General features: G+C 42.3%; 1 protein-coding gene across 2 annotated transcripts in view; it reads right to left on the minus strand.

The window, feature by feature from the left end:
- Nucleotides 1-25,212, minus strand: part of MAU2 (MAU2 sister chromatid cohesion factor) — a 54,972-nt gene extending 29,760 nt beyond the window's left edge. The window contains exons 1-8 of one of the 2 annotated variants that reach the window (XM_068234183.1): nucleotides 24,907-25,212; nucleotides 18,942-18,959; nucleotides 18,007-18,072; nucleotides 14,171-14,266; nucleotides 13,986-14,080; nucleotides 2,520-2,547; nucleotides 1,923-2,078; nucleotides 1,331-1,477 (exon numbers count right to left, since the gene is read on the minus strand). In XM_068234183.1, the coding sequence (XP_068090284.1) occupies nucleotides 1,331-1,477; nucleotides 1,923-2,078; nucleotides 2,520-2,547; nucleotides 13,986-14,080; nucleotides 14,171-14,266; nucleotides 18,007-18,072; nucleotides 18,942-18,959; nucleotides 24,907-25,158 (858 nt within the window). In that variant the 5' untranslated portion in view covers nucleotides 25,159-25,212. The remainder of the gene's footprint in view (nucleotides 1-1,330; nucleotides 1,478-1,922; nucleotides 2,079-2,519; nucleotides 2,548-13,985; nucleotides 14,081-14,170; nucleotides 14,267-18,006; nucleotides 18,073-18,941; nucleotides 18,960-24,906) is intronic. The other variant, XM_068234182.1, reaches the window with a different exon arrangement.
- Nucleotides 25,213-26,093: the final 881 nt, after the last annotated feature.

A 26,093-nucleotide genomic window follows, 5' to 3' on the forward strand; every position in this document is an offset into this window, starting at 1 on the left:
GGACTGCAGGGATCCTACCACCCCCAGATTCCAAAAAAAAACACTTATTAGGCTACAATGTCAATATGCCAAAAAGGAAATGCCTTTTAAATGGAATAGCAGTGAGGTCCCAAGGGTTACCCAACAGGTACAGTCAACAAGGCTCAGCCCCTAAATAAGATCACTTTTCACAACAGAAATTGCCTGGCTAAATTTCACTTGGGATCCTTGAATTGAGTTGCATGCCCTGCACTTCCTGGAATGGACTAATAAAGCTAAAGGCCCATACACAGGCTAGATTAAAGTTGGTTAAAGAGAACCCGAGGTGGCATATGATAATCGTAATAGGACCCAGAGTCATGTCGTGTGCACAATGACATGCCTCTGGGTCAATGTACCACCGCTGCCAGCCTCCCCTGCGCCAGGCTGCACCCCCTTGAAAGATCGCCAGGCTAGCGACAATCTGCTTGTCGCTAGCTGGCTTTATTTATGTGAGGCTGTCTTAGCATCTCCGCCTGGATTCCAGGCTGCTCCCCGCCTCTGTTAGCTTCCACCAATAGGAAGCCAAGCCACAACCCAGGAAGTACTTCCTGGAAGATATAATTTAGTGAGCTGGTCTAATGTACAGCTGTTGCAAGAAGCAGTCCACGCGATGCATCTTTTCGGTCGATTTCCCGCTCGATTCTCTAATCTATTTCCATTCACTTCGATGACAAATCCATACGAAAAATGAAAATAAGATCAGACATGTCAGAAATTATCTATCAGGGATGCTGTAGTGTGGTTAGCTCCTGCTTTACTGGGAGTGCAGAAAGGGTAAGCCTCTTGGGTTTAAATATTAGCTCAGAATTCGGAAGAAGGCTGACAGCTCAAATTACACTGCTCATTAATTGCCGATAAGGGTGAATTAGACAGGCTGTTCTCTATAAACACACACAGGGTGGATTTCTCTGTGTTGTCCTTTTCCCCTGTGCAAGAGTTCAGGTTCACTTTAAGAAGAAAGTTTTAGATGGAGTTTCACTTAATGTTTATGAATTATTCATAATTACATTTATGTAAAAACCCTACAGTGTTCTGGCATCTGCAGGACTCTTTACTGTAAAGCCAAACGTCACTGCTTACAAATGCAGTTATGTATTCTTCCCTCTCAGCATATTACCTAGCATGGCTCCAAGACTTTTCCAAGACTGCTACAACGGTATGACCAAGCTTGCTTCACCCTATTAGGCTAACTCCAGCCCTTAAAACAAATATGCAATATGTTGCTACTTCTTAACAGTACTTCCATATCCTTTCTAAATGGTTTACTGGTCCCCCATATATTTTGATCAAGCGAGCAAGTAAGACTTACCAAATAAACCAAAACACACATGTGTTCTTTGGGCAGCCAGTGGAATAAGTCAGCTGGATTGCTGGGTAGAATTTCATCATCATGAAGAGTTGAAATGGTCTGGATGCATTGTTGGAGTTGTTTGAGGCATGGTTTCACACTTTTAACCTTAATACAAACAAGCATATTTATAAGTGTGCAATATGAACACAGGTAAGACATTGTACAATATAGTTCGTAGGATGCCCATTATCAGTGCAATTTTCATAGATAATTTACGTTCCGATCCGATAATAGCAATCTCATATGGTTGAAATTACAGGGTGTATGTTGCCGAACAACAACAAATGGTCATATTAATAGACTTGTTTTCCAGCCAGTGGTTGATCGGTCCAGCAGATTGATTTAAACTAAAATGATCGTATTGGTTATGATTTTTCACCCCTTTTATGGCTGTGATCAATGATTTCCAAACTTCATTTTTGTTGCCATTATAGGAAAGTCGATCATCTGAGAAAATTATGCTTTTAATGGGCACATCAAAAGTGAAATTTTTCAACAAAGTACAACAGAAGCTCGTAGCAAGTAGCAAAAATCTCTCACGTGGTCGTACCTGCCCTGCATCCAAATAATGTGTCACTTGCAAGACCAAGAAAAATACTCGTAGCGACTCCTTCTGGATGGGGTTACCTTGCCAGTTCTCCACTATCTGCCCACACAATGTCAGCAGTGGATGCACTTCCTGCAGCTTCCGTTCCATCAGCAAAAGCTAGGAAACAAATAAGACACTTTATTGTTGTCTCTCCAATTTTTTATTATAAATCTTTTCGGGTAAGAAAAAAAAAAAAAAAAAGACCATAAAATGAAAACATTCATAATGTTCATCCAAATAAAAACAACAACACACACACACACACACACACACACACACACACACACACACACACACACACACACACACACACACACACACACACACACACACACACACACACACACACACACACACACACACACACACACACACACACACACACACACACACACACACACACACACACACCCTGGATGATCCAGAGGCTTCCCTGATCCTCTGTGGCCCCTCATCAGTTCTGCATTGTGTTATCACTGACAGCAACTGGCTCAGTGTAAACCAGCCCTTAGACAAGGAATACGAACAGTTAAATTAAAGAAGTAAAAATATCCTTACCATTCCTTTGCTCAGCAAAAACAATGCCCTGCAAGGAAAAAAAGAAATCAACTTGAATGATACATATATAACCACATTCTCTGAAACAAATATTTGCCTAAACTATTATAAACAAACATTCTAAATAAATGCAGGCAGAGATGATGATGCTGGTGCAAATTGAAACTAAACCTTTCACCATGATAAGTCATCAGGGCAGAGACACCCTGAGCAGTGCAGACAGACAGGTGTTACAGCTGTGGCTACATTCACGAATTATTCATACCACTTGTTCCTGTTTACAGATGGTGCAGCTTATCCCCACACATCAAATCCACCCACAGCACTGTCATTTGCAGGGGTCCTAACTGGCAGTACAACATCATTAGACTGTCAACATGCAGCCCAGTGATGGACCATGGAAGACTTTCAGAAACAGCAGAGGGGGCACAGTACTTAGCTGTGTGGTAAATGCTGCTCCAGCGGCAAAGAGGAGCAACCAATGCAATGCATTATACAAAACGTAACTAACCTAAAGAGTCCTCCCATGCCTGCATGCATGTACTGGTAATTTGTTTTTGTTTTTCTGCAATTCAATCGGTCGTGTACTAGAGTAGTGTTCCCAGCAGCTGCCGCTGTGCATCACCCAAAAATGCCAGGTACTCATTTCTCACAAAAAGTAATTGTGCCAGGATGGCCAGGAGGTCTATTATGCTGATCAGGATTGTTGCTTATCCAGTCTGGACAAAAAAGCTCAAGTCTCTGAACACCAGCGGTACATATCATTAACCCTTTACATACTATGACTTTTCACAAACAGAAATAAAACCACTGCTAATACATTTCAAAGATATATGCGTATTCTGGATATTTCCACTTCCTGGTAAAGGTATGTAGCTAATCATGCTTCACAGAAGAGCACGCTAATATCTTTGTTTTGTCTGTGTGAAGTCCCATTGCACAGATACAGTGGTGTGAAAAACTATTTGCCCCCTTCCTGATTTCTTATTCTTTTGCATGTTTGTCACACTTAAATGTTTCTGCTCATCAAAAACCGTTAACTATTAGTCAAAGATAACATCATTGAACACAGAATGCAGTTTTAAATGACGGTTTTTATTATTTAGTGAGAAAAAAACCTCCAAATCTACATGGCCCTGTGTGAAAAAGTGATTGCCCCCCCTTGTTAAAAAATAACTTAACTGTGGTTTATCACACCTGAGTTCAATTTCTGTAGTCACCCCCAGGCCTGATTACTGCCACACCTGTTTCAATCAAGAAATCACTTAAATAGGCGCTATCTGACACAGAGAAGTAGACCAAAAGCACCTCAAAAGCTAGGAATCATGCCAGGATCCAAAGAAACTCAGGAACAAATGAGAACAAAAGTAATTGAGATCCATCAGTCTTGTAAAGGTTATAAAGCCCTTTCTTAAGCTTTGGGACTCCAGCGAACCACAGTGAGAGCCATTATCCACAAATGGCAAAACATGGAACAGTGATGAACCTTCCCAGGAGTGGCCGGCCGACCAAAATTACCCCAAGAGCGCAGAGGAAACTCATCCAAGAGACCACAAAAGACCCCAGGACAACATCTAAAGAACTGGAGGCCTCACTTGCCTCAATTAAGGTCAGTGTTCACGACTCCACCATAAGAAAGAGACTGGGCAAAACCGGTCTGCATGGCAGATATCCAAGGCGCAAACCACTTTTTTTATTTATTTATTTTTAATTTTAAAACTTGTTTATTTGAGGTTTTAAGCATACAGTAGGCATGAGAAAATTACAACCAGGAAGTGGTAGAAGCTTGTCATTGAGACATAACATAATGAGTATATAATGCAGAGTAAACTGGAAAACCAAATCCTAGGAGACTCTGAGGTTTCAGAGTCTTCTAATAGCAATGTTAGTACGGCAGGACTATATATCATCATAGATCTCAAAAAGCAAGTTTAACTCCCAAACTCACTCCCCACCCTTTGACCCTCCCCTGCGGTTGCTCTCTCGTGGGGTAAAAAAATAAATGGGGTTTTTCGTTGAAGACTGTAATACATATCATATCTGAAACTGTTCCTTGTGGAAGTGGCCAAGGTCCCATAGGTTTTTTAGTGAGGCAGCTTGAAGGCACCTAGGGTGCCATGTAGGTCTTCTGTGCAGTACCATCCTGTATAGCGAAAAGGACTGACCAGGGATTGGATTTCTTCAGCAGTAAATATAAGAGTAATAAAATGTTTCCATTTTTTGAAAAACTTCTTGGCGTTTTTTTCTTTGTGTAATAGGGAGTCAACTTTATCCATAAGGAAAAGGTCCAAAAGAACATCCTTGATATCTTGTATGGTGGGGGTGGTGGGATAAATCCACCTATTGAGTAAAGCTTTCTTGGCTGCTGCCAGAGTAAGGTGTAAAATATCAGGGTATTTAGGAGATTGAGATGAGGAAGGTAGAGGATTGGATTTATTATGGAAAAGGTAGAGCAGAGGTTCTCTATTATGGGTACCGCAATTTAGCCGCTTGAGGAGGCGAGATACTTGGTCCCAAAATTGTATGATTTTTGGACATGACCACATACAGTGGACCATATCAGCATTTGGTAAGTTGCATTTAGGGCATTCTGGGGAGTAGTGGGGGGGTGGAGTGTTATAATGAATATTGAATGCATATTTTGCATGGTGTAGGAATAGTAAGTGAGACTCCCGCCATGATTCATTGATAATTAGGCTATAATAAGTTTGTATTCCCTCTAATATTTTTCCTTCTAGGTTAGGGATATCGAAGTATTTGGACCAACGTTTTAGATTTGTCAGGGCTAACTTTGATGCCTGAATGTTTTGAAGGCCTCGGTGGAGTGTGGACAGGGATAGTATCTCGCCTCCCGGCCGCACAAACAGATCAAATGGGGTAAATGTGTCTAGACAGGACTTGTCTAAAAGGTGTTTTTGGACATAAGACCTGATCTGTCCATACATTAAGAAGTCAGATTTGGGTAATTTCCAATTTTGAGCAAGTTTGTGAAAAGTAAACCATCTGGCTTTATGTATTTCAAAGAGTTGACAGTTTATTTAAACCTTGTTCCTCCCATCTAAGAAAGGCTCCATGTTGCATGCCAGGTTCAAAGGCTGGGGTCCCCCAGAGTGGCATGTACTTGGAGACCCTCCAGGGTAGGCGGAACAGTTTTCTGGTCTTTTTCCACGTGGTGATTGTATCTCGAACAATGACATTATGTCTCAGTCGAGGAGGTAGAGAGGCCCAGTTAGAGTGGAGAAGGCCCACCGGGGACCAAGGTTCAATCAGGGCGTTTTCTAAGGCGAAATTTGAGAATCCAGATGTTTTGGATAACCAGTCCCTGACATGTCGCATCATGCAAGCTAAATTATAGAGGCGAATGTTAGGGAGGTTGAGGCCACCCAGGCTCTTTGGGAGTTGCAATTTGGATAGGGAGATCCTGGCTCTTGTTTTTCCATAAAAACTGGGAGATGGCTCTATTTAAGAGTTGGATGTCGGTGTGTTTAAGGAGGAGGGGGAGTACCTGCATGGGATAGAGGAGTTTACCAAAAGTGATCATCTTGACTAGTGCTGCTCTGCCCATGAGGTTGAGAGGAAGATTAAGCCATCCTTGGAGTTGTGTGGCTAATTTGCGGATGAGAGGGGTTATATTAAGGTTATATAGGGAGGATGGGTCTTTGTGAAATTGGATGCCTAAGTAGGTTATGGGTCCTTTTGTGACTTGCACCTCTGAGATATTATTTATGATCGCTAAAGGCGCTCTGTTTGATAGAAATAATAGTTCGCTTTTAGATTTATTGATCCGGAAACCGGATTCTTGACCTATTTCTTGTATTAACTGAAAGATCTTAGGTACTTGCTCTTCAGGGTTATTTAGAAGTAGAAGAATGTCATCAGCGAAGAGAGCCTGGGTGGTTTGCTCCTCCCCAATCATAATGCCTCCAATCAGTTTATCTAGTAGTCTAGCCAGGGGTTCCAAGGCGATATTGAATAAAAGGGGAGATAAGGGACACCCCTGGCGGGTACCCTTTTGCAGGAGGAAGGGGGAAGAGAGGAAACCTGGGGTATAGATGCGTTCTTTGGGGGATTGATACATTGACCTATAGAGATTCATGAAGTTTCCTGCAAACCCCATTTTCAAGAGAACAAGATCTAGCCATTTCCAATTAACCTCGTCAAAAGCTTTATGTGCATCTAGTAATAGGACTGCACTTTTTTGATAGGTGGAAGGATAAGCTTTTACTTGTTCAAGGATGGTGAGCAGCTTCCTGATATTGGAGACCGCTGACCGCCCCTGAGTAAATCCCACTTGGTTGGGGTGAATGAGTTTGGGCATATATGGGGCTAGTCTGTTGGCCATTAATTTTGTTAGGATTTTTAGGTCCTGATTTATAAGGGATATGGGGCGATAGGATTCAGGTTTGGTAGGGTCCTTGTTTCTCTTGAAAATCAGCTTGATATAGGTTTCATTGGCTGAAGATAGGAACCGGCTGTCCTTTAAGATCTCGTCATAGACCTTGACTAGAGTAGGGGATATATCTTTTTGTAGAATTCTGGAGATAGGCCATCGGGTCCAGGCGCTTTATTATTTGATAGATTTTTAATTACCAAAGTGATTTCAGAGGCCGTGATCGGGGCATTAAGATCTGCTAATTCATCTTGGCTGAGGGTTTTGAGTGGGATTTTCTCAAGCCATGAAAAGGCTTTTATTCTCGTCGTGGGAGGTAGGAGCGGAGTATAATTCTCCAAAAAATTTGGAGACAATATCATTTATGTCTTTTGGGTGATGTTTAAGTTCGCCACGGTCATTTTGGAGCATTGATATGGGAGATGGGGTGAACCTACCCTTTGCTAAGGTGGCTAAAAGCTTCCCGGCTTTATTGCCAAATTTAAAAAAATCGAAGGGCCTGGTATGGTCTGGTGAAGGTTTCTCTCAGCTTCATCCACTTGTCTGTAAGAGCTTTAGCTTTTAGCCATTGGGATCTGAAATTAGGAGAAGGATATTGCTTATATTGGGTGTAGGCTTGTCTAGTGAGCTGTAGTTGGTTATAATTTTGAAACGCTAAGCGTTTCTTGGTGCTAGTATGAGCTAGTATTCGACCTCTAAGCACAGCCTTGGCTGTGTCCCAGAACAGATGAGAATCTTTTTGATGTTGAAGATTATCTCCTTTATATTCAAGCCACCATGATTGGAGTAGGGAGTGAAATTCCTCATCATTGTATAGATGGGAGGGAAATCTCCAGATATAATCAGATCCTCTGGGTGTGCGGTCTTGAAGGGTAATGGTTATAGGGGAATGGTCAGATATGACGAGGTCCAGGATTTCAGCCGATTCCAATCTGGAGCAAAGTGAGGCTGTTAAGAAAAGGTAATCTATCCTAGAGAAGGATTCGTGAGGGGAGGAATAGAAAGAGTACGCTCTGTCATAAGGATGGAGATACCTCCAGGTGTCTTGTAGAGATAAAGTGGTGGCAAAGTCAGATAAGGCAGTGGGTTTGGTGGAGCTTGAGGTGGATTTGGATGTATTTAACTTCCTATCTTCAAGTGTATGCATAACATCATTGAAATCTCCCCCTATGAGCATTTGCTGGGGATTAACAGAGAGTACTTGAGAGTGAATTTGTTTGAGGTAGTTATTTTTCCCTTCATGGGGACCATATACATTGAATATAATTAAGGGATCATCAGGTAAATTGATTCTGATCGCCACACATCTACCCTCTTTGTCATTGAAAATATGATCAACCATAGCATTAATTGTTTTATTAATTAGTATAAGAACTCCAGCTTTCTTATTAATAGCTGGGGAACCAAAGCGCTTGGAGACCCATTTTTTGTTCATAAATTGTATTTCTTGGGCCCCTAGATGTGTCTCCTGTAAAAGAGCGATATCAGCGTTAATGTGTTTAAGATGTCTTTAAACTTTTGCTCCTTTTACCGGAGACCTCAGACCTTTGACATTCCATGAAATCACTTTCATAGTATGGTTATTTTAATGAGCGAGTATATGGTGGCGAGCAGTGCATAACATGAGAGGACAGAAAGATATGCATAGTAAATTATCTTATAATATTGAGAGCAACAAACCCCAGAGAGAGCAACCAAAAATAAAAAATAAAAAGAAGAGTAAAATCCAAAACAAGGGAACCTTAAAGTATCTATGCTCCAACAGATCGGTGCTGATCCCTTACAATGAAGGAATGAGTATAGTGTCTGATGGTGATAGGGTATAGCTGGAGGGAGCAAATCCAGCTTTCCTAGCGCAACAAAAACTGTAAAAAAGTGAAGAAGCATGGACTTCACTTCTTCCCTGTAGCTCCAAAGCTTCCTCGCATCCGAAGCCAGAAAGAAACACAGACCGCGGTAGAGATATTAGACCAAAATATGAGAAATAAAAATCACGCAGGATCATCATCATCATCTCTTGACGGTGGCGTAGGAGAGGCAGCTTTACGGTTGGGAGAGGAGAATCGAGCACGGAGATAGGAATCAGCTTCCTTGGGGTTCTTGAAGATGCGAAATTTCTCATCATCCTCCATTATTTTGAGAGTGGCCGGGTATAAGAGAGAGAATTTGATATTTCTTAAGGCCAGATAGGAACAGGCTTTAGTGAAGGCCTGGCGTCTCTGAGATACTTCATAGGAGTAATCATTAAATAGCCTGATGGGCTTTTCTTGATGAAGTAGTGGTTGCTTTAAAGATTTGAAAGCTCTGAGAATCTTAGCTTTCGCATTGTAGTCTAGATAGCGGACCATGACTAGACGTGGAGTAGCTTTGGAGGATTCCGACTTAGGTGGGCCTACCCTGTGGGCCCTTTCCACTTTAAAGTCCCCTTCAAGAGATAATAGCCGGGGGAGTGTAGACTCACAAAACTCAGGCAGCGTGTCTGGGCGGATATGTTCAGGCAAGCCCACCACGCGGAGGTTATTCCGCCTAGATCTATTTTCCAGATCCTCAATGCGATCGTGGGAGATAGTATTCTGTTTAGTGAGATAGTCTATCTTGCTGAAGGCTTTGTCTAAGTCTCCTTCGCATTGTTCAATGCGGTGTTCCGCATCATCTAGCCTAACTGAGTGCTTCTGCAGCTCCTTAGTAATGGAGGAGAAGGCTTTAGAGACGGCCTTCCCCACTGCGGCTTCCAAGTCTGGGGCAAGATGCTTCATCATCTCCTTGGCCAGGGCTTTGTAGTTTAAAGGTGGTGGGGCTCTCTTACCGTCCTCCGAGGGTGCATCTGAGTCCTCTCCCCAGTCGGGCTGTGAAGCCTGGGAGTCATGACGGGAGCCGCGCTTCCCTGCGCCAGGCGCCATTTTGCCTCGTGGCGTCTGCTGCGCTGAGTCACCTAGCATGTTGGTGGAGCGGGTGAGGTAGCGGTCCATGGATGATGTCTCCGTGATCGAGAGACTGTGAGCCACCCGGGGATATTATCCTCAGGCGTCTGGATGGGTTTTTTCCCCGCCGCGGGCTGCCTGGCTTAACGGAGCTCTGCTACTTGCTTCCTCCCATATAGGCGCCGGAACCGGAAGTCGCAAACCACTTTTAAGCAAAAAGAACATTAAGGTTCATCTCAATTTTGCTAAAAAACATCTCAATGATTGCCAAGACTTTTGGGAAAATACCTTGTGGACCGACGAGACAAAAGTTGAACTTTTTGGAAGGTGCGTGTCCCGTTACATCTGGCGTAGAAGTAACACAGCATTTCAGCAAAAGAACATCATACCAACAGTAAAATATGGTGGTGGTAGTGTGGTGGTCTGGGTTTTTTTTGCTGCTTCAGGACCTGGAAGGCTTGCTGTGATGGATGGAACCATGAATTCTACTGTCTAACAAAAAATCCTGAAGGAGAATGTCCGGCCATCTGCTCGTCAACTCAAGCTAAAGCGATCTTGGGTGCTGCAGCAGGACAATGACCCAAAACACACCATCAAATCCACCTCTGAATGGCTGAAGAAAAACAAAATGAAGACTTTGGAGTGGCCTAGTCAAAGTCCTGACCTGAATCCTATTGAGAGGTTGTGGCATGACCTTAAAAAGACAGTTCATGCTAGAAAACCCTCAAATAAAGCTGAATTACAACAATTCTTCAAAGATGAGTGGGCCAAAATTCCTCCAGAGCGCTGTAAAAGACTTGTTGCAAGTTATCGCAAACGCTTGATTGCAGTTATTGCTGCTAAGGGTGGCCCAACCAGTTATTAGGTTCAGGGGGCAATTTCTTTTTCACACAGGGCCATGTAGGTTTTGAGTTTTTTTTCTCACTAAATCATAAAAACCATCATTTAAAACTGCATTTTGTGTTCAATGATGTTATCTTTGACTAATAGTTAACGGTTTTTGATGAGCAGAAACATTTAAGTGTGACAAACATGCAAAAGAATAAGAAATCAGGAAGGGGGCAAATAGTTTTTCACACCACTGTATTTCCATTGCCTTCCTGTAAATTGACAGCCACCAAGTCTACAGGCAGAACATGCGAACATTTGAGGACTGGGACTACGGAGACAAAGCAAAGGTTTATCACTGATCATGCCTTAGATGCAGTGTTCCCTAACCCGGTCCTCAGGGCCCACCAACACTGCATGTTTTGTATAAATCCACTGAGGTAGTTAATCAGCTCTGCTGCAACACTAGTTACCCCACCTGTGATTGTGTGTGGTTTCCTGCAAAACATGCACTGTTGGTGGGCCTTGAGGTCAGGATTGGGGAACTCTGCCTTAAAATGAACTGAGCACCTTTTTTATCACTCAGGACATTTCTATAGCACATGAAAAATGCATGCCGACAATCTGTTTCATTATTAAAATAAACTTTAATTTTACCTTGTATTTTATCTTCAAAAGTAGTTAAATTAGCCTGTTTGAGCAGGCCTGCCCGACCGTCCCCATCCGCAGAGCTTTCAGGAACCGAATTGTTTTATTGAGCTAATTACCAAGAGGTAAACAATGCCTTTCATCAGCAAAGGGGGTGAGTAATTAGGAGTGTGTCTTCAAAGACATTGTGTGTGTCAATGTGCCAAGATAGCATCTCTGACTTCTGTAAATAAGGAATGTGAGAAGGGGAGGGGGGGGGAACATGGCAGCTCCTATGCCAGGAGAGATTCCAGTGAAAGAGAATGTGCTCAGTTCCCTTTAAGCCCCATGCACACGCTCAACAGCGAACTTTTGTGCAGCACAATTGTTGAACAACTTTTAGTTGTGAAACAAGTTGAAAAAACAAAAAAAACAAAAAAAAAAAAAAAAAGTATTTTGCTATTGTTCAAAAAGCTGATAGGACTGATAAGTCAATCCAGATGTTGGATTGACTTATCAGTCTTATCAGCCTTTTGAACAATAGCAAAATACTTTTTTTTTTAGCTTTTTCAACTTGTTTCACAACTAAAAGTTGTTCAACAATTGTGCTGCATAAAAGATCACTGTTGAGCATGTGTATGGGGCTTTAAGGCGCGTACACACGCCATACTTCCGCCAACGACGGGTCTGCCAAACCCTCCTGCTGGGCGGACGTTCAGCTGACAGTAGCATGTGTGTACAGACTGATAAGGCTGTTTTTGAACGATCCGCAGATTGTTCATAAACAGCCTTATCAGTCTGCCGACAGCGCGCACACACGTGCTACTGTCAGCTGAACGTCCGCCCAGCGGGAGGGTCTGGCAGACCCGTCGTTGGCGGAAGTATGGCGTGTGTACGCGCCTTTAGAGGACAACATACTTAGAAGTAAATTTCTCCCAGAGAAAAATGCACTATAAATTACTTTTCACCTATGTTGCTGTCACTTACAGTACGCAGTAAAAAACTGAAAGGTTTTGGACAAGTCCAACTCCTCATGATGGATTCTCAGTATTTCCTTTATTCATCACAAAAGCACTCCCTGGAAAGCACTTCCCTGTAAAGATGCAGGTCAGCCTACCTATTCGCTTGCACACTATTTTTACAGTTGGACTGAGCAACTGCCATTCAGTAAGTGCCTTTGAAATTAAAGAAAACCCTAAGCCCTAAGAAGACTCCATGTGGAGATGGACTAGTCCAAAATCAGTCAAAATTTTACAAGCAAAAAAAGAAAAAGGAAGTGACAGCAACAAAGTAAAAAATAAAATTATAGTGCATCATGGAGCAAATGTACATTTTATACATATACATGCATGTTCACTTTTACAATCTTTTGCAATAGTGGTCCTTTTAGAACTGGTTTGCAAATAACTGACAACATTTTATTAAAAGCTGAGCAGCTGTGTCATGACTCTTCAATCCATAATAACCTTTAAACAAAAAACATGTCTTAGTTACACTCGATACAAATCCTAAACTAAATCTGCACTATTTCTACTTCCTGATTCATGGAAGCAGACATATTGTTAACCTCCTGTGCTTTCAAATGGCTTTATTTGCCATCTCTGCCATAGGCAGTCATGTGACACAGGGGAGAGATAAGATTACAACATATGATTAGACACAAATGAGGGGGAATTAAACAGGCTAAATTCTCTAAATAAAGGGTGCATTCCTCTATGTATTTATTCAGTCCTATGCAAGAGTTAAGGTCCACTTAAACAATCAGTTTCAAGCACAAACAGAATAACTGATAGGAACCTCGACACTGCTAGCTCTGTAGTGCATAATGCAGTACAAATGTATGCAGCCACTGATCATGAGCACTTAACTACCAGGCCACTAAAAATTGTATAAAAATTGGTCACAAATTTATTGAGAGGGTTTTTTTTTTTAGTTTACTGTACTGCAAATATCTAACAGCATATGGGTGCCTTGGACCTATGGCACACAAGCCATTTCTACCCCAGCAATATAACTGCTAGAGGGGAACAGCCTGTATGCACCATGGCCAACGTTGGTTCACAACTAGCAGGAACACTACTGAGGGCTTGTTTCCACTATTGCGGTGCGGAATCGCCTGGATTCCACCGCTGATGAAATCGCATGCGGATGCGATTTCCCATGCGTTTTTTGCCGCGAATTCGCATGCGAATTCGCATAGGTGAGGGTATATGCGAATTTAACCATGTCACTGCCTGTTTGAATTACATTGGTACCTATGCGAATTCGCATGCGAATTCGCATGAAAATTCGCATGAAAATTCGCATACCATAGCCGCATGCGAATTTCCTATTAAATACATTAGCGGCGATTCGCATGCATTCCACTCGCAGGCGAATTCGTTGGCTCTTTTGTGCATTTTTTTACCGCTGAAAAAAACGCACATCACCAACGCAACAGTGGAAACAGGCCCATCCACTTGCATACCATGTGCGAATCTGCATGCGTTGGACGCATGCGGATTCGCGATAGTGGAAACGAGCCCTCAGTGTATCAGCTAGAGGCAGAGCAGTCAAAATGTATATTTATGTGACAAACTCTACACTGGTGATTATGCCAACTGTGTGGAAAGTGCCTCTGTGAAAAATATATACACTATAATAACTGACCATAAAACCTGTGAGCAAATGTATAACTGTAAGACTATCAGTATCTTTTACCTTGTATACTCAGAACCAACGACACGTGCGTACTCTGCTCCAACTCCTAACAGGTCACAAGCTGACACCAAGTCTTTCTCTAGAGTATGAAGTTGCTTAAAAAATATAAATATAAGCGTTACACTATGCAAAATACATCTAATGATCTAAGAATGCTGAAGTCACACTATTAAGATGCCACTTACAGCGAGTTGAAACAGCAGCCTACAATGCCAATAGGGTGTCTGCTGGGAGATCTGGATTGCCTTGCGTAATAAAGGTTTTGCAGCATCCACAGAATTCTATAACAGAAATATTAATTCAGCGACCTGTATTTTATCAGTCATTGTAGCATCTGCTTCAAATGCAATACCAAAGATATACATGTGAATGTATAGACATTTAAATGTTTGGATTGGTTTACATAAATTAGCAAGTCTCAGTTTATAGACATATTTCACTGTATACTGTAAAATACATATAAAATGTGCTGAACTCAAAATTAAAGGATGACCAAGAACAAAGTAGGTATGGGTGTGAAAACATAATCCAACAATGCCAGAGGAATGGGTTTGCATTATGCTCTGATAAAGGGGACCCTCCATGGCCCTGAAACCATCGCAGACTACTGATGTATTGAATAAATAAACTTAATGAATATGATGTGTGCGCTAACCTACCTTGGACTTTGAGGCATTTCTTTGGGTGGCGCTTTCACAAACACAAATGCTCAAATACAGAAAGCATTCACATGTATGCCTATGCAGGTGTGAAGCAGGAGATTAGTGCAGCTAACACTCTTCTTAAAGGGAATGTCCAAGCAAAATAAAAAAAGGAGTTTCATTTACCTGGGGCTTCTACCAGCCCCATGCAACCATCCTGTGCCCTCGTAATCACTCACTGCTGCTCTAGTCCCCCGTTGGAAGCTTGCCGACCTCAGAGGTCGGCGGGACACATTGCGTACATTTTTACGCATTCCCGCTAGTGCAGGAACATTAACGCATAAATTTTTACACATTACTGGTTCAATGCGTACATTTTTACGCATTGAACCAGTAATGCGTAAAAATGTATGTGTTAATGTTCCTGCACTAGCGGGAATGCGTAAAAATGTACGCAATGCATCCGGCAAGCTGCCAGCGGGGGACTGGAGCAGCAGTGAGTGACTACGAGGGCACAGGATGGCTGCATGGGGCTGGTAGAAGCCCCAGGTAAGTGAAACTCTTTTTTATTTTGCTTGAACCTTCCCTTTAATGCAGTCAGGACAAGTTTTCCAACCTGCCTAACCAATCCTGTGAGCAGACACCCAGCAGTCACCAGTTAAAGTGACTATAAAGCCTAAAACAGCATGTTCTGTGTACTCTTAGAAAGTTATAATGTCTTTGCAGGGGTTTTTCTTTTAACTCGCTCTCTACGACATAGTGCACTAAATTCCGGCGCTTAACCCCATTCGCGTAAAGGACAACTGAACTGAGAGGGGTATGGAGGCTGCCATATTTATTTCCTTTTAATCAATACCAGTTGCCTGTCAACCCTGCTGATCTATTTGGCTGCAGTAGTGCCTGAGTAACACCAGGAACAAGCATGCAGATAATCTTGTCAGAAACACCAGATCTGTTGCATGCTTGTTCATGGTCTATGGCTAAACGTATTAGAGTCAGAGGATCAGCAAGACAGCAACTGGTATTGCTTAAAAGGAAGTCAATATGGCTACTTCCATATCCTTCTGAATTCCCCTTTAAGTTGTTTTGACAAGCACAGTTGTTAGTGTTATCGCTGTTTTGTGATGTTTGATTGTGCTTAAATTGGTGCATGTCAGTGCTGAGGAGGAGGAGGTTGTTCTCTATTTCATATATGTGGGGTTCTGCAAGAATAGATATTAATATACTTTGAGCTTTCTCATATCCTGCCTTAGAGGATCAGCAGAACAGCCAGGCAATTTGTATTGGGTAAAAGGAAATAAATATGTCAGCCTACATATCCCTCTCACTTCACATGTGGTTTAAAGTGGTAGGATAGAGGAGCTGTTTGTGTGATATACGTTTAGACTAAAAGAAACAGTATCGATGTTCTGTTCATGAAGCTTTATATAAGCACCTAGAGGTGTATTTGTGATTTTTCTATAGCAGAGACATAACTAGACTTAATATGCCCCCCCCCCCCCCCTTCAAAAATGATAGCATGGAGACCTCTTGGTCCCTGAACCCCATGAAAGTCATGTGACCAAGAGCCAGTGAATGGCACCAGGGAGTGTTCTGCTGTGAAACAGCGTCTGGAAGCAGGAAAAAATTACAGACGCTCCAGCTACTCGATAATCTGCATGGCAGGAGGAGGCAGGGATGTGTTTTTGTGAGCGAACAATGACTTTTTTTGCTAATGGACTGCACTTGCGGTTGGGGAGAGGGATGAGGAGGACCCCCAAAGCCTCCGGGCCCCCCTGCCATGGTAGGGGTCACAGGGGTGATTACTATGCCCATGTTCTATAGTGTTATATTTATTGAAAATAAGTGTGCAGAGTAGGGAGTGAGGTCAGTGTGTAAAAAAAAAAAAAAACATTCAGTTATAGCTGCAAGACAAACACAGAAGGGTACATTGTAGAAATTACTAGTAGGATTACAACAAAACTGTGGCAAAAATTTGAGACCAGCTTAACGGTCATGTAAGAAGTTATTCATCATGAGGTAAACACAATCAAATGAACAACTAGTCAGAAGTAGAATTAGAAAAGGTTGTGTCACAAGCTAAGTCAGTATAAATACACAGCCCCACTTAGCCGACTAATGCATGGCTGGACTCACTGCAGGCAAATCTGCCTAATCTTAGAGCGGACCGGAACTCAAAACTTCCTCTCTGCTCTAATGCTAGGTACACACTATGAGCTTGATTCACTAAACCGTGATAACTCATATCACGGCCCTGCTAGCGTTTTTGTGTGCAATTTTGTTTTGCGTAGAGTGTTTGCGTGCAATCGCGAATTTGCGATTGCGCTCAAAAAGCTAAATTGCGTGCAAAAACACTAGCGCGGCCGTGATATGAGTTATCCTGGCTTAGTGAATCAAGCTCTATGAGATTTTCTGGCAGATTTACTGTCAGATCGATTATTTCCAACATGTCCGATCTTATTTCCGGTCAGTTTCCGACTGTGTTCTGTTCACTTATATCAGAAATCAATCAGAAATTGATCGGAAATCAGATCGGACATGTTGGAAATAATTGATCTGACAGCACATCTGCCAGAAAGCCTCATAGTGTGTACCTAGCATAAAAGATACACAACAGCATAATAACCTTTAAAGAAAAACATGTCTTTGTTACAGCTGATACAAATCCTACAATAAATCTGCAGTGTTTCGACTTCCTGCTTTCATGGAAGCAGACATATGGTTAGCATCCTGTGCTTTCAAATGAACTTATCTGCCGTGGCAGTCAGGTGACAGAGGAGAGATAAAATTACAACTTGTGATTAGATACAGGCGAGGGGGAATTAGACTAAACGCTCTAAATACATACAGAGTGCATTTCTCTATGTTTTCCTTCTGTCCTGTGCAAGAGTTCAGGTCCACTTTAACACTTTTTGTACCGGCAAGGTCTGGCTCCTTAGGGTGCAGAGCTTTTTTTTTTTTTTTTTTTTTACTTAACTCTAGCTGTGATCAGCGATCGGCTCACAGCGATCACTGAGATCGGCTCACAGTGATCGGCTCAGTGATCCCATGAAATCAGCTCCTGACCAGCATACAAAGCTCAGTTATTAGACAAATGAGCGGGCAAAGTGCAGCGGCGACAGAGCAATGAATGCAATGGGACTGCACAATGATGAATTGAAGACTTAGCCCTGGCAGGGATAAGAGGCAGTAAACGGTGCATGGATTTCAATTACTTAAATATGGAAGAGAGTAAAGAAAACAAAAAAAACCAGGAGGTAGTAGCTCACACAGGAAGACAAATGTGGACATTGTTCATTTTTCACTAAATGCCTCTATAAATGAAATAGTATGCCTATTCTTTCCTAATTTACAACCCCCGCCCCCCACCCCCAACTTACCTCTTGGCAGTATAACTCTGACAACAGACTTGCTGCTTCAAATTTAACATCTTCAAATTGAGGAATCTAGTAAAATGAGTTAAGCTTGATACTGTGTTCTAGATTACCAAATCATTATTGCATTTTAAACAGATCAATAGTTACATTTAATGGTTATCTTAGAAAACAAAGTTCTTATTTTACAAAAAAAGGAAAACAAAATTGCAAGCCTTAAAAAGTGTACCTAATGAGGAAAAAAAGTGCCCCTAAGGGGGTACTTACCTTGGGAGGGGGAAGCCTCTGGATCCTAAAGAGCTTCTCCTATCCTCTTCAGAGGGGATCAAAAGCTGTGATCCCAGAAGATCTGCTTGTCGCATTATCAGCGTGGCCTGGAGCGTTCCACACAGGCGCCTAACTACTGTCCCTGCACAGAACACTCCAGGCCATGGAAGAACGACCGCGAGTGGCACAGCCACGTGCTCACGCAGGCGAAGAAGGTGCTGACCTGGCGAGGTTAGCATCTGCAATGTAGGAGACCCAGTAGCTGTGGCGAGGGACAGATCGGCTGCCAGGGGCTGGAGGAAGCCCCAGGTAAGTAGATCGGTTTTTGTTTTTTTTTAATCCTCAGATGTTTCCTTTAATATTGTGGCGAATGCAACAGGAAGAATGGGACATTCAAATATAAGAAACATTGCAGTTACATTGGCTTCCATTCACAATACCATGTACAGTAAATACATTTGTGACAAAAACAGACAGACTGCAGGGCTATGGAGAACATGCATGTTATTATGTGTATGAATGTGCATTGTGTCTCCAAACAAAAACAACATGTATGAAAAGACGCACTTGGAACAATAGGAAGTAAGTGGCATTCAGCCTTAAAATCTGGGGACTCCAGAAGAGTTAAAACCATTTACTTCACTTTACAAAATATCACAGAAGGAAAAGGATACTAGCTGAGAGATCATCCACTGAAAGGAAAATGAGAAAAAGGTAATCATTACAAACTGCCATTGAGCCGGTAATGTAGCAAAAATATCAAATACATTAAAATAAAAGACAAATACTGTGAATTTTTCAGAAAACCTGAACTAAAATAAACTTAAAGAGACACTGAAGCGAAAAAAAAAATATGATATAATGAATTGGTTGTGTACTATGAATAATTACTAGAAGATTAGCAGCAAAGAAAATATTCTCATACTTTTATTTTCAGGTATATAGTGTTTTTTCTAACATTGCATTATTCTATAATATGTGCAGATTACACAACACTCAGCATTCAAAATGAGTCTTTCAAAGCAGTCTGTGAAGTAATGACCTCTCCTCTAGCAGAGAAAAAGTAAACAGTTAATTTACAGTTGAGATAATAAAAGTCAGATAACAGACCTCTCCACGACTAACTTAGTCGGAGAGCTTAATGGCTTGTTTGCATAGAGATAACAACTGGAGTTTCTCAACTCTTCCTGTACTGGAAACAATTATGCTGGGAATACACGATGCGTTTTTGCGTTCGTTTTTGCCGTCGTTTTCGCTTTCGTTCGATTCTACTCTCGATTCACTGCTCGATTCTCCTCTCGATTCCTTATCTTTTCTTATCAATTACATTCACTTGAATGAGGAGAATCGAAACGAAAGTAGAATCGACCAGATCCAACAGGTTGGAATTTATCTATCGAACCCATCTATCTAAAGTAAAAACTTAACGTGTATTCCCAGCATTAGACTGATGTATCTGATCTTAAAGGGAACCTTAACTGAACGGGGGTAAAGAGTTTTACTTACCTGGGGCTATTACCAGCCCCCTGCAGCAGTCCTGTGCCCTCGGCGCCGCTCTGGAATCCTCTGGTCCCCCGCTGTCACTTAGTTTCGTTTTTGACGACTCACCAGTCGCCGGCCGCCATGCGTATTATTGGACGCATTCTCCAATGCAATTAGCGCTATTGCGGACCGCAACGCGTACAAAAATACGCATGCGGAATGCTGCAACGCGTATTCTTGTACGCGTTGCGGTCCGCAATAGCGCTAATAGCATTGGTGAATGCGTCCAATAATACGCATGGCGGCCGGCGACTGGTGAGTCGTCAAAAACGAAACTAAGTGACAGCGGGGGACCAGAGGATTCCAGAGCGGCGCCGAGGGCAGAGGACTGCTGCAGGGGGCTGGTAATAGCCCCAGGTAAGTGAAACTCTTTACCCCCCCCCCCCCCCCCCCGTTCAGTTAAGGTTCCCTTTAATGTTTTATTTCTTAGCTGTACTACACATACAAATCATAATATCATCATTTTTTTTTCGCTTCAGTGTCTCTTTAAGTGATCATTGTTTGTGTAGTACTAAGTGGTAAAAAGAATATTATTAACACAGAACAGTTTATCGTCAGTTTAAGGCTATAAACACACTGAACGCTTTCTGATTGCTTAAAATCACTGTGATCGTGATTTTTTGAAAAATCGTGATTGTGGCAATTTTACAGCAAATTTAATGCAAGAAATAGCTGATGGTCAAAAAAAGCACTCAGAAAGTGCTCATAGTGTGTCTACAGCCTTAAGCCGCATCTACACGAGTAGATGCGGCGCAATGCTCCTTATCAATCAAGCCGCTGATGCGGCTCGATTGATAAGATCCGACAGGACGGATCTTGCTTCCGCCGATTCCCTGCTCGCTCCCCGCTAGGGGACAATGGCAGGGAATCGAGCGGAAGATAAGCGGCGCGGGAACAAGCGGGAATCGAGCGGGTATTGATGCCGGCGAACGCGCGGGGACGCGGCAGGCACGCGGAAGAGGCGATCCGGCGGCTAATCGAGCCGCCGGATCGCTGCAATGTCCCATCGTGTAGATGGGGCTTAAGGCCTGAATTATTGAGACTGAATCCCAAACAGCAGCCATAGCTGTCTGATGCAATTTTGCTTAATCCAGCTGCAAAACAAACAGAAGTAATGATTATTTTAAAGGGAACCTAAACTGAGAGGGATATGGCTGTTTCCTTTTAAACAATACGAGTTGCCTGGCAGCCCTGCTGATCTCTTTGGCTACGGTAGTGGCTGAATCACACACCCGATACCAAGCATGCAGCTAATCCAGTCTGACTTCAGTCAGAGCACCTGGTCTGCATGCTTGTTGAGGGGCTGTGGCTGAAAGTTTTAGAGACACAGGATAAGCAGGAGAGTCAGGCAACTGGTATTATTGTAAAAGGAAAAATCCATATCCTTCTCAGTTTAGGTTCCCTTTAACTTTCCAACACTAAAATGTTATCAGTGGTGTCTTCTCATCCAAACAAAGATGTTTTTCCTTCTATTTACTGTTTGAGTGCATCATTTGCATAGATATCAAGCTCTACTAAATTTTTTTTTATTTTTTTTTAACACTTGTGAAAAAAAGCAAAAAGGGACTTCAGACAACTTATTAAAGGACAACTGTAGCAAGAGGTATGTGGAGGCTGCCATATTTATTTCCTTTTAAACAATACTAGTTGCCCGGCAGTCCTGCTGAGAAAAGTCTGTGCACGAGTGTCTTCGTGCTATTACGTGGTGCGTTCTCCTGCACCTATAACGTCAATTGATCGATTAATAGCAGAAACAATTTATAAATTGGTTCAAAGCTGTGCAGAACGGTTTGAATAAGGACAACAACTTTCTATATTGGTATGAGATTGATGATATTTGAATTTTCTCAGCCATTATAGCTGAACTTGTGAACTAAGAATTTACGATACCTCTGTGTCAGTACAACTCCCAGGTCTGTGAGCAGGTGTTAAACAAGGATCCTTATCTTAGCTTATAACCTCTAACCCCAGGTCGATGGTCTGTGTGAATTAAGGCATCTTAATGACATGTATTTATGCTTGAAAAAAATATCTGTTTTCCCTTTTGATGTTGCATGTATATAAGCTGTCTGTACCACCAGTTTGCAAACTAACAGGATATAAGCCAGACGAAGGCTGCAAGGCCGAAAGCTTGCTTATTTTTATTCATTTTTAGTTAGCCAATAAATGGTATCATCCTGGTTTAAAACTTCTTGCTATTTGGCTGCAGTAGTGGCTGAATCACACCAGAAACAAGCATGCAGCTAAACTTGTCAGATCTGACAATATCAAAAAAACACCTGATCTGCTGCATGCTTGTTCAGGGTCTATGGCTAAAAGTATTAGAAGCAGAGAATCAGCAGGATAGCCAGGAAACTGATATTGCTTAAAAGGGAATAAATATGGCAGCCTCCATATCCCTTTCGCTACAGTGTTCCTTTAAGAGGGCTAGTACTATATGAACCCATGTTTATAGCATGCCACTTCACACATGCTTTAAAGCAGTGTTCCCCAACCCTGTCCTCAAGGCCCACCAACAGTACACGTTTTGCAGAAAACCACACACATTCACAGATGAGGTAATTAGTGTTGCAGCAGAGCTGATTAACTAGCTGTGTGGATTTCCACAAAACATGTACTGTTGGTGGGCCCCGAGGACAGGGTTGGGGAACTCTGCTTTAACGTGCATCCCTATCTCCATGAAAATCTGTGTACACAGAGAATCTAGTGTGTGTACAGGTGTCCCCTAAAGTCATTTTATGATCTGGGCCACCAGATCATTAAGCAACCATCGCTGGCCGAGTACATTGTGCTCCTCAGGTGGAGCAATGTAGTGTACTGTTCACTACTATTTAATAGATTTCCAGTCATGAAGCAGTTAACTGCTTGTTGGACTTATCAGTTATTAGCCAGTGTACGTTTGACTAGTTGAACTTTGACAATTATTATTATTTAGTATTTATATAGCACTGATGTCTTCCACAGCGCTATACAAAGTATACAGTGTACGGTCTTGTCACTTAACTGATGATAGTCATAAGTCTATGTATGGATCATACCTATGCATGTATCGGGTAGTATATGTATGTATCATAGTCTAGGGCCAATTTAGTAGGAAGCCAAATAACTTATTAGTATGTGTTTGGGATGTGGGAGGAAACCAGACTACCTGGAGGAAACCCACATATACATAGGAAGAACATACAAACTCCGTGCAAATAGTGCCCCGGTTGGGATTCAAACCCAGGTGAAAAGGCAGTATTTACAGAAGTTTCTGCTATATTGCTAGTGTTTCATTTGTACACTTTTTTTAATTGCTTAAAGGGAACCCGAGGTGAAAGGGATATGGAGGCTGCCATATTTTTTTTTCTTGTAAACAATGCCAGTTTCCTGGCAGCCCTGTTGATCTTCTGGCATAAGAAGTGTGAGTCAAAACCCTGGAACAAGCATATGGCTAATACAGTAAAACCTGAGTCAGGCTCCGTTCACATCTGGGCGATTTCGACAAAACACTCAAGCGCTAGTGCTTTTTGAAGCGCTATTGCCATAATACCCTATGGGCCCGTTCTCACTTGGGCGATTTGCGTTAATCGCTGGCGATTAACACAAATCGCCAAACGCAAATTTGTATCCTGCACCATTTTCAGGCAATTTCCCGGCGATCGCGTTTAGTGCTATAGAAGCTCTAATCAGGATCACGAAAAATCGCCAAGTGTGAATGGCGATTTTTTTTAAGCACTAGTCGCCAAAAATCGCCAGAGCAAAACGATAGTAAAAGCGCTAGCGTTTTGCAAGTGTGAATGGAGCCTTTGACTAAATGATCTGCTGCATGCTTGTTCATGATCTATGACAAAGTATTAGAAACACAGGATCAGGAGGACTCCCAGGCGATGTGCATTGTTTAAAAGGAAATAAATATGGCAGCCTCCATCCATATCTCTCTCAACTCAGGTTCCCTTTAACTACTCTATTTGTTAAGAACCTGTACACACTGAAAGTCAGAATAGCAATCACAATTTTCCCTAGTTAACAAGCGTGTTTCACCAAGATTTTGGGCCCAATCGGCAGGCGAGATTACAATTCCTGACATGGGGAAAAAAGTTGCAAGAGTTTTGGGAGATTGCAAATCAAATTGCATAGCACTGTGTTTATTATGCGACTTGCATGCGGAGCACATTAATTTAATTAGTTTAGTCCCATTGCAAACGCAGGACAATGCGTTTGCGATTGGGTTGAAAATGGATCACCCTACTCTGCACAAGCCACCGCAATTACTATGTTAATCACAGTGCCCTTACAATCGACAAACTGCACATGCTTCCGTTATTTAATGGCACCAAGTGGCATAAAATGATACCTCAATTTACTGCACATTTTAACAATTTTCATAGAAAAGTTAGATCCAGTAAAAAAAAAAAAAAAAAAATCAAAAAGTTTTTTTGTTTTTTTTTGAGAACTCTACATAGATGTGATATGAAAAGTTTAGTGTGACATTATTTAGCAATGTCTCCATTGTGTACAACAGGAATAGGATGTTACTTAGCAATGCAGAAGTAGGCACACAGATTTGGAGACCTAATCAAGCTGTCAGATATGGCTTTCCAAGTCTGACTAGCCCAATACAAAGTTTTGATTCAGCCCCTAATTCTGGTTACTGTAGAAGAAAAAGAAAATGATGTAGAGTTGAATTATAAGCTCATCTATAGCGACCACCACCAGCATAACAAGGAAATAGAACACCTGGGATTTTAATAAGCATCAGAAGTACTAAGCTGTAACACAGTGAAGGAAATTGTTAACATAGTTCTTTATGTTGTCTTCTTTCTAAAGCGTATGTGAAGGTATAATATTGTAGCAGAAATGGACAGCCGAGATTGATATTGGAGCCCCTTCACTCAAAAGTGTGTTACTGTATACATATTTTTGAAAGAACAGGAAGCTCCCTCCATTCCCCATCCCTCTCTGGGCTAGAATGGAGAAGTGCGGGACAGGCAGGCACTAATTGCTGCTGCTGGGATAACAATACCAGGCTGGGTGCCAGGCTGCTGCCCCCTGTTTTGGCGCTGCTGGAGGCAGAGGAGGCATTTCCCAGCACACACACACACGCTGCGGGCTCACCGCCTTCTCCAGGTGCTGCCGGGCCAGCTCGCTGTTCTTGGTGTGGTGATACAGGACGGAGCCGAGCTGCAGATGGGTCCGGGCCTCGATGCGCTGGGGCGGCTTGAACTGGAAGACAGCCTGCAGGCAGTGCACACACAGCCGGATCTTGGGTGGGCTGGAAGTTCGGAAATGTTCAGCGAAACCCAGTAATGCCAGATACCACGACTCCGAGGCCTCAGCCTGCGTAGCTACTACTGCCGCAGCCGCCATCACTGACACCAACAACAAGGCCCCATCCACTCCTCCCGCACTACACTCGCGAGAGCTGCTGCGCACTGAATCCTGGTCCTTGTAGTCATCAATCACTATTGTCTGGCCAGCTAGTAGCAGGCTGCAGATCTGCGCAGCGCCCAACTAGTGTGCTGTTCATGGGACAGCAGGGTCTTGCCCCCTCCTCGTCTGGGCATGCTCTACGCGTGATTGTTTTGTTTGATCATGTAAACATTTGCCATGTAGTGTAACATCTCTATAAAGAAGGAATTCTTTTTGTATACTTTCAAAAGAACATCAATGAACTCTGCTTCCAATATAAAATATATAGGTCACACATAGTAAAACAAAACTGATTTCACTGCTGTTGTAAATAATTAGCCAAATGTTATTGTAACTGATACATAGCAAACACACATGGTAACTTAACCGCATGCCAAGGCTAGCAAAACACAAAATTACACAAAAATGTTGGGGCTAAAAACAGGAGAAAGAACACAAGCCATGCAATAGATTTGACCACAGGCGTCTGCTGTGTGAGAAAGATAGAAGCATACCGCCCAACTTTTTGAGAAGAGAAAGAGGGACACTCAAGCCACGCCTCTACATCAACCATGGCCACGCCCCCGCCACGCCCTAGTCACGTATACCATAAAGATTGCATAAGAAAAATATGCTGTTTTATAATTCAAACCACGCTGGTCCTTTCTATCCTGGTTCATTTTCCTTAATGTTAACATTTTAAAATTAGTAATATATCAATTTAAAGGATGGGAATAAAGTTTAGAGTCAATTTTTTAGTAGAGAAATATATATATTTACATAGAAAGAGGGACAACTGAGGAGGAAAGAGGGACAGGGCTCCCAAAGAGGGACAGTTGGGAGCTATGTAGAAGTTCAACTTCAAAAACACTCCAGAGCCAGTATTCAATTCA

The sequence above is a fragment of the Hyperolius riggenbachi genome, chromosome 1, assembly GCF_040937935.1.
Source record: "Hyperolius riggenbachi isolate aHypRig1 chromosome 1, aHypRig1.pri, whole genome shotgun sequence".
Lineage (NCBI taxonomy): Eukaryota > Metazoa > Chordata > Amphibia > Anura > Hyperoliidae > Hyperolius > Hyperolius riggenbachi.